This window comes from Typopeltis vanoorti, chromosome 18, assembly GCF_054136105.1.
Source record: "Typopeltis vanoorti isolate ZY-2024b chromosome 18, IOZ_Tvanoo_1.0, whole genome shotgun sequence".
Lineage (NCBI taxonomy): Eukaryota > Metazoa > Arthropoda > Arachnida > Uropygi > Thelyphonidae > Typopeltis > Typopeltis vanoorti.
Window position 1 is genome coordinate 99,044,978 of NC_143566.1, and position 13,165 is coordinate 99,058,142.

Below are 13,165 nucleotides of genomic sequence, written 5' to 3' on the forward strand. Positions count from 1 at the left end.
TGTTGGAATAGCAAGTATTCAAAAAACTTAGAGCCTGAATAATAAAATAACGGATGGAATATTCCATATTATCATTTTACTTTTATTTAGAGGATGAACTTGCACATAGTTATCAGGGATTAGTTTTTTTCCTATATTACAATTTTGAATACTCACCTACCTTTGCTGTTAGAAAATTTGCTTATTTATTGAAGTGTTGTAGACTTCTGCTTAATAGAAAACTTTGCTAGGCAATTTAAATACACATTTTTAGGAGTCCAACATTTCATTTGTAAAAATAAAAAATAAAAAAAATCTCTTGCCTATTAAATACAATCATTGGAAAATGTGAGCTTAGTTACTTTTTTTTTTTTTTTTTAATTTGGACTTGATCACCATGGGATACCTAAGCCACTGATTCTACTCATGTATGTTCTTCATCACAGGAGCATAAAACATTTCCTGTATGTTGCTATATGTCAGCACTCTAATGGCACTGTGGCATTCTGATTGTTAGCATTGCTTAATGTTCCTAATTGATCAAAAATGCTTGCAATGCGATACCTGCATTGCAAGTATCACATTGCAATATGAAAACTTCAGCAAGACTGTTTACCATACTCAGTTGTGTTGCTTTCACAGTATTGAGTGATGAATATTTTTTTTTTTATTATAATCCTGCCAACAAAAGCCTGCACATTACTGCATTTAGATAACAGATGAATATCAGCACCCAGTATGTGAGACCACTATTCTGCTTAATGGAGGACTGAAATGGCTTTAAAAAAGTTCCACATTTAGTTTATTCATCCATCCAAATGTACTATAATCTGTAATGTGTGGGATTTCAATTTTAAAAAAGTACCCTTTGGGTGTGGCAAGGATTAGATAATCTAGAGGTTCTTGGAGATCAGACATCACTTTTTTTTACTCCTCTTGAGGTCTCTATTAAGCAAGGCTTCATACTAGGTAATAAAATTTCATCTACCACATGAAGACTTGTAAACATTTATGCCATAGTAGATTCCACCCCACAGTGTTGGCTGTGATGCAAAAATGCTATTCTCTTGACTTCCCAGCAAATCTGTCATATAGATATTTATATGAATCTGAAGCTTGCTTGCTTGGCAGCAATTTCTATTGGTGATTTTATCTTTATATCTTATGACTGATTGCATATATCTATAAACTTTAGTCATTTCATATTTCACTGCTGTTACAACTGTTATCAAGAAAAATGAGAGAATTTTAAGCACTCAATATTTAATTTCAATATTCTTAGCATGAATTATATGATCTTTTAGATATTCTACTATTCAAGAACTTAGCCAGGAATGCATTTCCAGTACACATTCTCCTCCTCCTGTACCACCTCATCCATTGAATGATGATGATGATGGTAGTGATGATAATGATGATAATCTAGACAATTTGTATGCTCTTCCTAGAAAGAAAAAGGTGGAAATAATTTTATATTATTTTATATTTTTAAATGTGTTAAACTTAAAATGTTTACAAAATACTCAGTTTAATTGATAATTTTGCTCCTGTGCCTTAACTAATATGAATGTGAAGTATGCTTTTTTGTATTAGTTATACATTTCATTAGTTTATTTAGTAAATGCTTTCCAAAAGTACTCACAGTATAGACTTACTGATCAAAACCCTTTATTGTTATGTATTGTAATTCTCTTATCTAAGTTAAGTCAGTATATGACCATATTGACCCTGATTACTTATCAAGATCATATATGTGTTGGTACCAAATGGGAAAATAATAATTTAAATTAAGAGGATATTAAATCTCACATTATTTCAAAGCTGAATAAGAAACTCAAAGATAGGAATCAAAGATTGCCGAATATAGCAAACTATAAAAGTTTCGGCGGACTGTAGCATAAGCTAAAGCACATAGTTCAACACTAGGGCAACTCGTTGCAAAGGCAGATAAAGTTCTGATCACTATTCTTAGTATTTCCCATAATGCAAAACACATTTCCTAGGAGATGTTTGATGTTATACATTATGGTGGAAGGTCACTACCCAGACTGGTTTCGACCTTTATTAAGGTCTCATCAGTGAGTAGGTAGACCTAGATAATACTGAAGTTATAGCGAAGAGAACTTATATATATATACTTTGCTATACAAGTTGTCAAAAAGGTTCAAAAAGACGAGTTGTCAGTCCACCAAAGCTTTTATAGTTTGCTATATTTGGCATGAAACTCTTTGATTCCTATCTTTGAGTTTCTTATTCGGCTTTGAAATAATGTGGGATTTAATATCCCCTTAATTTAAGTAATGTTACATCGCCGAAGTGAAGCCTGTTGGCTCTTTATATTTAAGTAATTTATGGGTGCACCTTTTTGACAACTTATATAGCAAAGTATATATATATATATAAGTTCTCTTCGTTATAACCTCAATATTATCTAGGTCTACCTACTCACTGATGAGACCTCAACAAAGGTCGAAACCGGTCTGGCTAGTGACTTTCCACCATAATGTATAACATCAAACATCTCCTAGGAGATGTGTTTTGCATTATGGGAAATGCTAAGAATAGTGATCAGAACTTTACCCACCTTTGCAACGAGTTGCTCTAGTGTTGAACTATGTGCTTTAACTTACGCTACAGTCTGCCAAAACTTTTATAGTTTGCTATATTCGGCATGAAACTCTTTGATTCCTATCTTTGAGTTTCTTATTCAGCTTTGAAATAATGTGGGATTTAATATCCCCTTCGTTTAAATAATGTTACATCGCCGAAGTGAAGCCTGTTGGCTCTTTATATTTAAATAAGGGAAAATAATATATGATTAGAATATAATTAGAATACTTCTTCCTAGAATAATAATTTTCTATCTGATAAAATGTGATTATTCTTCACTAACACCCATAACAAGTATACTGATGCAGATCTTCAACATTACGTACATTATATTAGAGACCTTCTGAAAGTAATGGCTTTATTGTGATACCTATTCATCCAAAAATAAGATGTGTCTTGGGGGGGGGGGTTAGTTTGAAGTCTGTTTTTGTACACTATTTTTGAAGTCTGTTTTAATACACTATTTTTCTACATAATCTCCCTACCATTTAGTACATTTTATCCATCACAGATCAGATTTTTCAAAGCTATTGTAGTAAAACTCTTGAGGTTGTTTTCAAAACTGTTTTCTTGGCTCCACTTTAGCACTTTTCATCAGTTCCAAAATAACCAGAAGTCTGATGGAGCCATGTCTGAGCTGTATGGAAAACATTCCATAACTCCAAATCTAACTCTTCAATAGCTGTTGAAATGAACAGAGCTATGCAACATAACATGCAATATAACTCTGTACAACATAACAATTTAGGAAATAACCAGAAGTCGGATGGAACCAAATCTGAGCAGTATGGAAAACATTCCATAACTCCAAATCTGATCTTTTCAATAGCTGTTGAAACTAAGTATGTGTACTTTGATTAAATTTATATGGTTGTAACACCATTAGCATAACATGTAATTCTTGTATAATGTTAACTGTTCTTTGTTAATGTTCTATATTTTAGTGGATATGTTCATAAATCTGTATGGCATAGAAAATATGAAATAAAGAAAATTTGAAATAATCATGAGAACATTCATAGTTTATGGATAGATAGAGAGGATATGTTAAGTGTTTTTATTTAGATATCGTATGAGATTAAGAAGAGGTGGTGAAACAAACACCAAAATGTGACTGCAAGTGAGCAGAATTAAAAGAAGTGTCATGAAAAAGGTGGGTAGGAATGAAGGTAAAAGCAGGTTAATAGAAATAAGAATTGATGCTAAGAAAGATAAATACATATGTGGAGAAACAATTTAGGGTGAAACAGTAGAGGTAATAAATAAAATAAAAATCGTCAAAGTAGAAACAGGAGAAGTTATGTATAGAGGTTGAGTGACTGAATATACAAGAATAGAAAGTGATTGTGATGGAATCCATCACACTTCACAGTGTGAAATCAGGTATTTTTTATGTAAGTAGAAATAGTTGTTTTTGGGGGCATAAATGTTGTATTATAAGTTACTCTTTGGAGGGAGATGGACAGTAAGGGATGAAGAGCAGAAATTATTGGAAGTAGTGAGAATTTGATATTAAGGCTGTATTATATGGATCAGACATGGAAGCTGACCAAAAAAAACAGGAAGCTAAATTAAATAGTTTTCAAACCAAATGCCTGTGCTAAATATTAAAAATATTTTGGCCCCAACATAACAAATGATGACTTATATAAGCTGACTGTGCAAAAGAGCATCTCCAATGAAATAAAAAAAAAAAGAGATGGAAATTGATGGACACATACTGAGAATGGACAGTAGAAAGATTCCTAAAGTGGCTTTGACATGGATCCCAGAAGGATAACGGAAAAGGGAAAGGCCTAAATTGACTTGGCGGAGAATGACAGAAAAGGAAAGAAGACTGATTGACTGGAATAACCAGAGAGAAGCCAAACTGGTGGCTCAGGACAGAGGTATCTGGAAGAAAACAGGAACTTTGTCTTGGAGCACTATAAAAACATCTAAAATGTATATTTAGGTGTTGTTAGAGGGCGGAGATATTTTGACCATTACTTTCCAGTATATGAGGACATTTACTGGAAAGAGGAAATATGAGCACATGGAATGAAGGAAAGGGGAATCTGTAGATCTATAGAGAAATAATTACTTGAAAAGTGTTTAGTGGCAGGGTTAAGAGTGTTGGTTCTGGTGAAAGCATCAGAGTATGTGATAATAAATAGTCTATAGTTGGAGAAAGTAAAATTCAGTCCTGATGTGGGAGATTGTCAAGCATGAGAAAGTTTTAGTTAGGAAGAGATACTTTGGAGAAAGTGCAGAGCAATGAATCATGATAAACTTAGCAACTTCAAACAGTACTATTCACACAGAATATCATGACATTAGAAACTAAAAGGTGGTTGGTCAGTAGTGCATGCAAATCAGTCAAGAAGTATTTAAAGATATTATTATGGGCAACTCTGACTCATCATCATCATGTCAAGAACTATCCAACATTTGTGCAGTATCTGTAATACTTGGCTTTGAACTCATTCACAGTCATGTCACCCACAACAGACTCTGCAACCTAATCCACTCATTCAGCACTCTCCAAGCAAAAAACCTAGTTCTAACACCCTTGCTAACTACACTCTTGTTCAGTCTCCTTGGTTATACATACTTACCTGCACTGGGTAGCTAGGTATCATATAACATTTCAGAAGCGTTTTTGAATTTTCTGACAAAATAGTTATGATCAAAATCAAATCAGCTAACGCCTTTTTATTCCCGTATATGGGAGTAGGCGAGGCCATTTAGCCCTATCTAACTTTTGGAGACTGAGTGGGCAGTTCAATCTCCACTGGTACCCAATCAGAGACAGATGGCCCAAGGCTATCACTAATTAAGCGGTACGCAGTGAAGAGAGACGGCTCAAATGTGCCGCCATCTCGTGGTCCCTAACCCTAACACAATATATTTAATGTCTGAAATAATGTGGGTTCTACGGTCGATTTTCTTGAGTTTACAGGACGAAAAACCCGAGTTTCCGGGAGGAAAAACCTGCTTGCCCGTGCCGGAGATCGACTAACTCGGGAACTGGTCGAAAAAAGGCTTAGAAAAATTTCCTCTAGTCGCCGACTAGACTCGAAACCAAGTCTTCCTTCGTGCGGCCAAGCACGGCGGTGTGCGAACACCACATCCGCTGAGCTACACAGGCTGATCAGTTTAAGATAATTTTCTTTGATGCTATAATACAATATAACCCTCACTGATTGTATGATAGGCTATTCCAGATTTGTGTTTTCTCTTCTACATTTTTAATGTTTAGATATGTGGATCTCCTAAGTTCTACCACTAAAGCATTGTGATAAAACCATTAGATGTCATGAATATGTTTAACAGTATTCATATTAAAATAATATGAATGAAAAGATGATCTTGCATTGTATCTCCCTCTTTTATTTATGGAATCATTTGAAAAGAGAGCCCTACAACAACTATCACAAATCCAAAGTATGACTACGCTATGTATACAGATTCACAAGCTGCCTTAACAGCATACATGAACTTGAAAACAACAGGACTATACCATTTCTTGACATACTCTTATTCAAAAAGAATAAACTCGTGTATTTGGTATGCAGAAAACCTACCCACAATGGATGACACCTCCACCATCCTGTGCAAAAGCTACAAATGATTAAACACTGATGGACCACATATTCAGAACTTCAGTAATATAAAGAAAAGGAATCAAGAACCTAAATACCTTAGCCATACCCAATCTCTAAATGAATATAAAAATAACATGATCAGCAGTATTCTACAACTCATGTAACAGCAGATAACCATGGAAATATAAATACAAAGATTCAGTAATCCTGCCTTATTATCCAGCATAAGAGATAAAATATCTAAAATATTTTGACAACATGGCATAAAAGTGGCCTTTATCCCTAAGCATGTACTCAAGATTTTTTACATCCTCCTAAACCATCAAATTCAGCACCTCCTTTAAAAAAAGCCAGGGATTTATCAAATCCTTTATTCATGGTATATGTTGTGTAAGAAAAACCTGATGGTCTGAGGAGATTTTAAATATCAGAATGTATTAAATGCAGAAAAGAAGATAAAACATAAATTTGGAATAGCTATTATACAGCCTTCATCTTGTTCTACAGCAGAAAACAAAAATACCTTGTGTGGATCATAATTATCTTATCAGAAAATTTGAGAACTCTTCTGACTGTGAACCTCTACCTGTTGCATTAAAATCTGAGGACCATTCTACATTGATTTATTATCATTTATCAAAAATCTATACATATGACCTGGAATACAGTGCATATTATGTTTTTAAATGTAGTACTGTGCTATCAAGCATCCATTATTAAACAGTTTTCAACCATTGATTCCATTATGGTTAGCTAGTATACAGTAAATGTCTCCCTTGCTGTTTAAATTATATTTTTACAAATTCTTCTGACAAAGTGTACAGAAAAGTGTACAAAACGAGTAGAGAATTATAGAACTAATAGCTTTGTCTCAAAATTAGTTATGCGGTCAGTATACTATAAAACTCAGAAATGCTCCTAATGAATTATAAATTTTTTCAATAAAATTTCAATTTATTATTTTTTTTTCTATCAAACAGAATAGCTCAACTAATACTGACCATGCTGCTGCTTCAGTATATATTCTTGAAGCGAACTTGGTAAACAATCAAGTCAAAGAAAGGGAAGAATCTACCAGTTTCAAAAACACTAATATATCTAAGTACATAACATCAGATAGCTCTTCAAACAGTCAACATGAAGAAGCTGCTAACTTCGAAGATGTTAAAAAATCCAAAGGAGTGACACCTAGCCAAACTGAAGAAAACATTTCTCTTGATATTGAACAAATAGTAACATGGAAAGAAATGAAATCTCAGGTATTTAGTCTCTCTCCCTTTCTCCCCCCCCCCCACAATTATATTATAAAATTTAGATTATATTGTAATAAACAATATTACATTATATACCTATGTCTCCCTCTTCCCTGCACATGTTTCTTTCACTTATAATGTTCAAATAAGTTGATCAACATTATTATTTGTCTGTCTTATGTTATTGATAAACTGTATGTGATGATATACTCCATTACCTTGTTTATGTTTTATGAGGCATTTTAAATGATATAAATGTTTTGGGCATACAAAGTGGTTGCCACAAGCTGCATTCTACCATTATTTATGTAGGAGTGCAAGTGCACACTACGTTATACTTAGGAACATTTTTTCAGCTACTTTCCTAAAAAATCTTCTAGCTTAATCATTATACTATAATTGTGACCATTTTTACCATTATGCTAGGTGATTCCATGAAAAAACACGAACTGATTTGTAATACTGGAGAAATATGATGGTACAACATGACAGAATTTCATGCTGGCTGGGGCGTTGTCCGGTTAAAAAAGGCCCCCATTGTTTTCACCAGGGCGAACAGCGAAAAGTCAGCTACTTGAACAAATCTTGAAACACACCTTAACTCAACATCACCCAAGTTCAAGATCAGTACTGTCAACATAAGAAGCCTGAATATCAAAGAAATGGAGCTGGCTGAGGAATTGGTAATTACAGATCGATATAATAGGGATGACAAACAAAAAAGACAAAAACTGGTGAGATCTTTCTAAGCAATAAATACAAAATGTTATATTCAGGCAATAACAATCACTCTAATAAAAAAAAAAAAAAAAAAAATCAGGATTATTTAGAACTTAATATATTGTGCTCATACATGATGTTCTGTAGATGATACATTACTACATAAAGAACTGTGTTGCATTAAATCAGCCTTCTGGTTAAATTGGTCATTGAAGCCTTCATTAACAAAGCTTTCAATAACTACGGTTTGTACTACATACACCACCACAAACTAGCAGATTATTTGTACTGAGTGCTATTAATAATGTGTTGGATAACATTATCTTCACTTCATTAATATAATAGTTATATTATTATTATTATTATTATTATTATTATTGTTCCGGGCAACTCCAAGAAGTCGACAGACTCATCGAGGGAGGCCCTAACATCATGTCAAGAACAACTATTCGACATTGACACAGTATCTATCATACCTTGCCTTGAACTCATTCACGGTCGTAGCACCCACAACAGACTCTGGAAGCTTATTCCACTCATTCACCACTCTCCAAGTAAAAAACCTAGCTCTAACACCCTTGTCAACCACGCTCTTGCCCAGCTTCCATGCATGGCCCCTAGTCCTCCCACCACCAGTCATATTTTCAAAAATATCTTCTGGATCAATCTTATAGAAACCCTTCAGTAATTTGAATGTCTCAATCATATCACACCTCCTTCACCTATCGTCCAATCTCTGCAACCCACAAATCTTCAACTTATTCTCATAAGGTTCATTCCACAGACCTGCTATCATCTTGGTCACTCGTCTCTGGATCCTCTCCACTTCCTCTCCATCACGAAGAAACCCTGGTGCCCATAACTGGGCACAGTAGTCCAGATGAGGTCTTATCAAGGCTCGATACAGAGGAACAACAACTTGTCTGTCTCTGCATGTTAAAGTATTTTTCAGAAGCCAAGTGATTTGATGAGCTGATTTAGTCACTTTTGCAATGTGCCCCCTAAACTTCAATTCCCTATCCACCAATACTCCCAAATCCCTGGCCTCATCAATCTCCTGGAGTACGGTTCCACCAATGCGATATACTGCTGCTGCTATTCTTTTCACCCCAAAGTGCATAACCTTACACTTTGCCACATTAAATTGACATCCATTTTTTCCTAGCCCAGTCCTCCAAACTAACCAAATCATCCTGTAAAATTTTGACATCCTGTGCACTCACAATTGCTCTACCCAACTTTGCATCATCAGCAACAAGTGAACACTTCCTCTCAAATCCTTTCCTATGTCATTGATGAACAAATTGAAAAGCAGTGGTCCAAGAACAGAGCCCTGCGGCACACCACTAGTCACAAGCCGTCTTTTAGACTCCACTCCTGAATAAACCACTCTCTGGTATCTCTCCTTCAACCATCCTCCTATCCATCTCACCAGCCCTATATCTATCCCCATCTGCTCCAGTTTACTAATTGGGGTTCCATGTGGTATCCTGTCAAAGGCCTTGGCAAGGTCCAGTAGTATCACTGTAAACCCATTACCCCTATCCAGTTCAGCCGTCACTGTGTTATAAAACGTCAGCAAGTTACTGAGGCATGATCTACCCTTCACAAAACCATATTGTCTCCCATACAATATCCCATTTTCATCTATCCAATCCTGTATTCTTTTCTTGATTAATTTCTCTAAAACCTTGACAATGATTCCTGATATGCTAATCAGTCGGTAATTTACAACAGCAGTCTTGGAACCACCTTTATGCAGTGGAACTATTTTCCCCTCTTTCCACCCCCTCGGGACTAACCCAGACCCAAGACTCAAATTAAACAAAATGGTTAAGGATACTGACAATTCTTTAGCTGCTTCTCGTACGACACGAGCTGGTATACCATCCAATCCCACAGATGTATTGCATTGAGGTTATGCAATAGACTACTCACCTCCACTTCATTCACCACAATTCCCATATAATCTACTGGTTTATTCGTTTCTGCAATGTCACCACCTGGTTAATATATACTTGCAAAGTGCTCACTCAGTAACTCAACTATATCAATTGATTCAGTTACCTCCCTACCATCGGCATTCTTTAAAATCATAAAAAAAAAATATATTTTTTAATTGCTGTTACCATATCCTAGAACATACTTTTAGGAGGATGATGAAGGTATAAGATATTTTATGACATTTCACTGAAATTTGTGTTTTATTGTTATCTGCATTTTTTTAAAAATCATAATTACTTAGTGTTATGATTTAATAAGTGATATAATTTTAAGAGATATTTGTAACTTTTTCCTTTTCTTGTAGGAAGAAATGCCAAAAATTCCTAAATTAATCTATAGCCCTCCACAGAGACCTACTGTAACTGAATTTTATAGAGTAGGTAAGTGTCCATTATAATTAATAATTGATAAGCCTGCTATCAGTGCAGCAGAATTGATCAAATTGCACTAGATAAATGCATTCAAAGGATTTAAAAATACACTTTTGATGTTGCAGGAATGATAGGGATTTGCATAAGTATGGTAGCCATAAAGAAATTGAAAATGTATGAATAATAAATCTTTCGAGTACATCCATAAATAAAGATTCAAATATTTTGGTTTTATTCCATCAGGTTTTCTAGGAACTAAACCAAAAAATAAAGTTTTATTTCCTGTGAATAACTTCGATAGCATAGTTCATATTTCAGTTTTAGTGTTTCACCTATTTTACTGAAAATTTTCTCCTGTTAGAAGCATTAATGAAATAAGGTGGAACTAGCAGAAGAAATAAAGAAATATCACCAATCCCCTTCCTATATAAAAAAAAAAAAAACACTTAATACATCATACAATAAACAAAATTAAGAACATCACTCAACAAAGATGATCTACTAGTCAATTTTGATGTATTTACCCTTTGCATGAATCCTAGTCTGCGATGCTAATCTTCATTTATAAGACATATTTTCACATAGTAACCTCTCTGTCCCTTGGGAATGGGTCCCATGCTGCCAAGCATTCCCTAAGTTGTGGATAGGAGAATGGCCTCTGTATACAGAGGTTAGCTGTGAATAAATAGGGAAACATATAAATAAGCAGTTGTGGACAATGGAATGGCTTCTACTAACCAGAAGTGGCGAGATATCCAATAGCAAGCATGGCTATCTGTATAAAAATTCACATATATCCAATGACAGGGATGTGTCATAGAACTACCATTAAATAAGTTCCAGCTAACTGAAGGTTAGGATGGCAACAGCATTCATCTGGATCAGCAGAAGATCATCCATAAGTGACAATAGTCTGGATAATCATGGCAGACAATCATGAAGAATGAGAAGTGGCTAGCACATCAAGCCTCTTTCGAGGGTTATTGCTTGTTCTATTTTTCCCCTAGTAAGGTAACAGTATGGATGGAAGTTCTAAGATATAATAAAATGCATGATGGCTTCTCACTGCTGGTGCATGGCAGGGGAAAGAACAAGGCTTCTCAGGTCATAAATCAGTGGAATCCTCATACTCTCATTGGGACATGGAAAAATGTGAGAATCCTCCTACAAATTGGAAAGTTAAAAAATATAAAGAGAGAAATGGATAGATGAAAAATAGCCATACTAGGAATTAGTGAGGTGAGATAGGATGGAACTGGAGACTTTTGGAGTGTTGACCACAGAATCATTTATTCAGGTGATGTGACAGCAAAAAATGGAGTTGCAGTAGGCCTCAATAAGGAATAGAGAAGAAGAGTAGTAAGTAGAAGAGACTAATGACTTCACATTAATTGCCTTAGTATCCCATAATGCAATGCATATATCCTTATGGGCATATATAATGCAATGCATTACAGGAAGGGCCACTACCCATAATGGGTAGTGGTCCTTCCCATAGGAAAGTCTCAGTGAGAGCCAGACCGAGAAGTGATACCAAGGATGAAGCAATGCAGAAGTAAGTAGCCCGGTCATGAAGTGACTTCACACACAAACTTTGCTTACACTTGCACAAAGGATGAAACCAAGAATATAATTTTTTGGCATCTTTAATTTATAGTGTAATCAAGTGAAAAAACTTTTAACTTCTCTCTCTAATTTAGTAATAAGGTGTGACACCTTTTGACCACTTGTATATGGAAATATGACTTCTGCATTACTTCATCTTTGTATCACTTCTGTGTTGGCTTTCACTGATGAGACCTCATTTGCTCCTTCACAGATTGAAGACCTCATCAGGTTCATCCAAAATCTAGTTTCTAGATTTACCACCGACAAATCATAGCATCTCTTTTCTGCATTGCCTCATTAAATAAGCAAATTAAACAATATGGAAACTTATGCTATGCCATAATATCAGGTTTTTATTTCTCCAAGAAACATACTTCTGCATATATAAATATATGAAAACTTTATCAGATAGTTATCCACTTCTTTCTTATTGGAGCTTTGGAAGATTTAACAGGGCTGGAGAGTAGGAGTTCTTATTCTTGCTTCCCCTCCTTGGCTCATTCTGTAATATCCAAAGGGATGCAGAAGGGAGAATCTTAACAATAGACCGGAAATACTGTGGATGTAACAAGTTTTATAAATGTTTATGCTCGATCCAATGGAACAGTTAGATGAAAATTCTTCCAGGAATTGGAGCCATATTTATATGGTGCCCACTACATCATAGCAGCTGGAGACTGGAATTGTATTGAAAACCCAAACATTAGACAAAATAAGAGTACATCCCAGGAGTGGAAAAGTGGGATATGCACAGTTAAAAACATGTCTCGATAATGCTCAACTAGTAGACATATGGTGGATTCGCAATCCTAATCTCCAGTCTTACATGTACATGAATCAAGGTATTGGTATACGTCTTGATCGAATTTATATCTCTTCATCCCTTATAAATAGGATAATTCGGATAAAACATCTTGACATCAACATGTCAGATCATAATCCAGTTCTACTTAAGTTCCACTGCATGGAACAAGTAGAGATCAGTTCTGGACCGTGGAGACTTCCACCAAATTTTTTGTTGATCTTTTCAACT

The 13,165-nt window shown here is 35.0% G+C and overlaps 1 protein-coding gene across 1 annotated transcript in view; it reads left to right on the plus strand.

Annotated features, from left to right (window-relative positions):
• Positions 1-13,165, plus strand: part of LOC150096982 (uncharacterized) — a 203,773-nt gene that overhangs the window by 29,923 nt on the left and 160,685 nt on the right. The window contains exons 4-6 of the mRNA XM_090408360.1: positions 1,284-1,437; positions 7,157-7,435; positions 10,458-10,533. Of these exons, the coding sequence (XP_090264486.1) occupies positions 1,284-1,437; positions 7,157-7,435; positions 10,458-10,533 (509 nt within the window). The remainder of the gene's footprint in view (positions 1-1,283; positions 1,438-7,156; positions 7,436-10,457; positions 10,534-13,165) is intronic.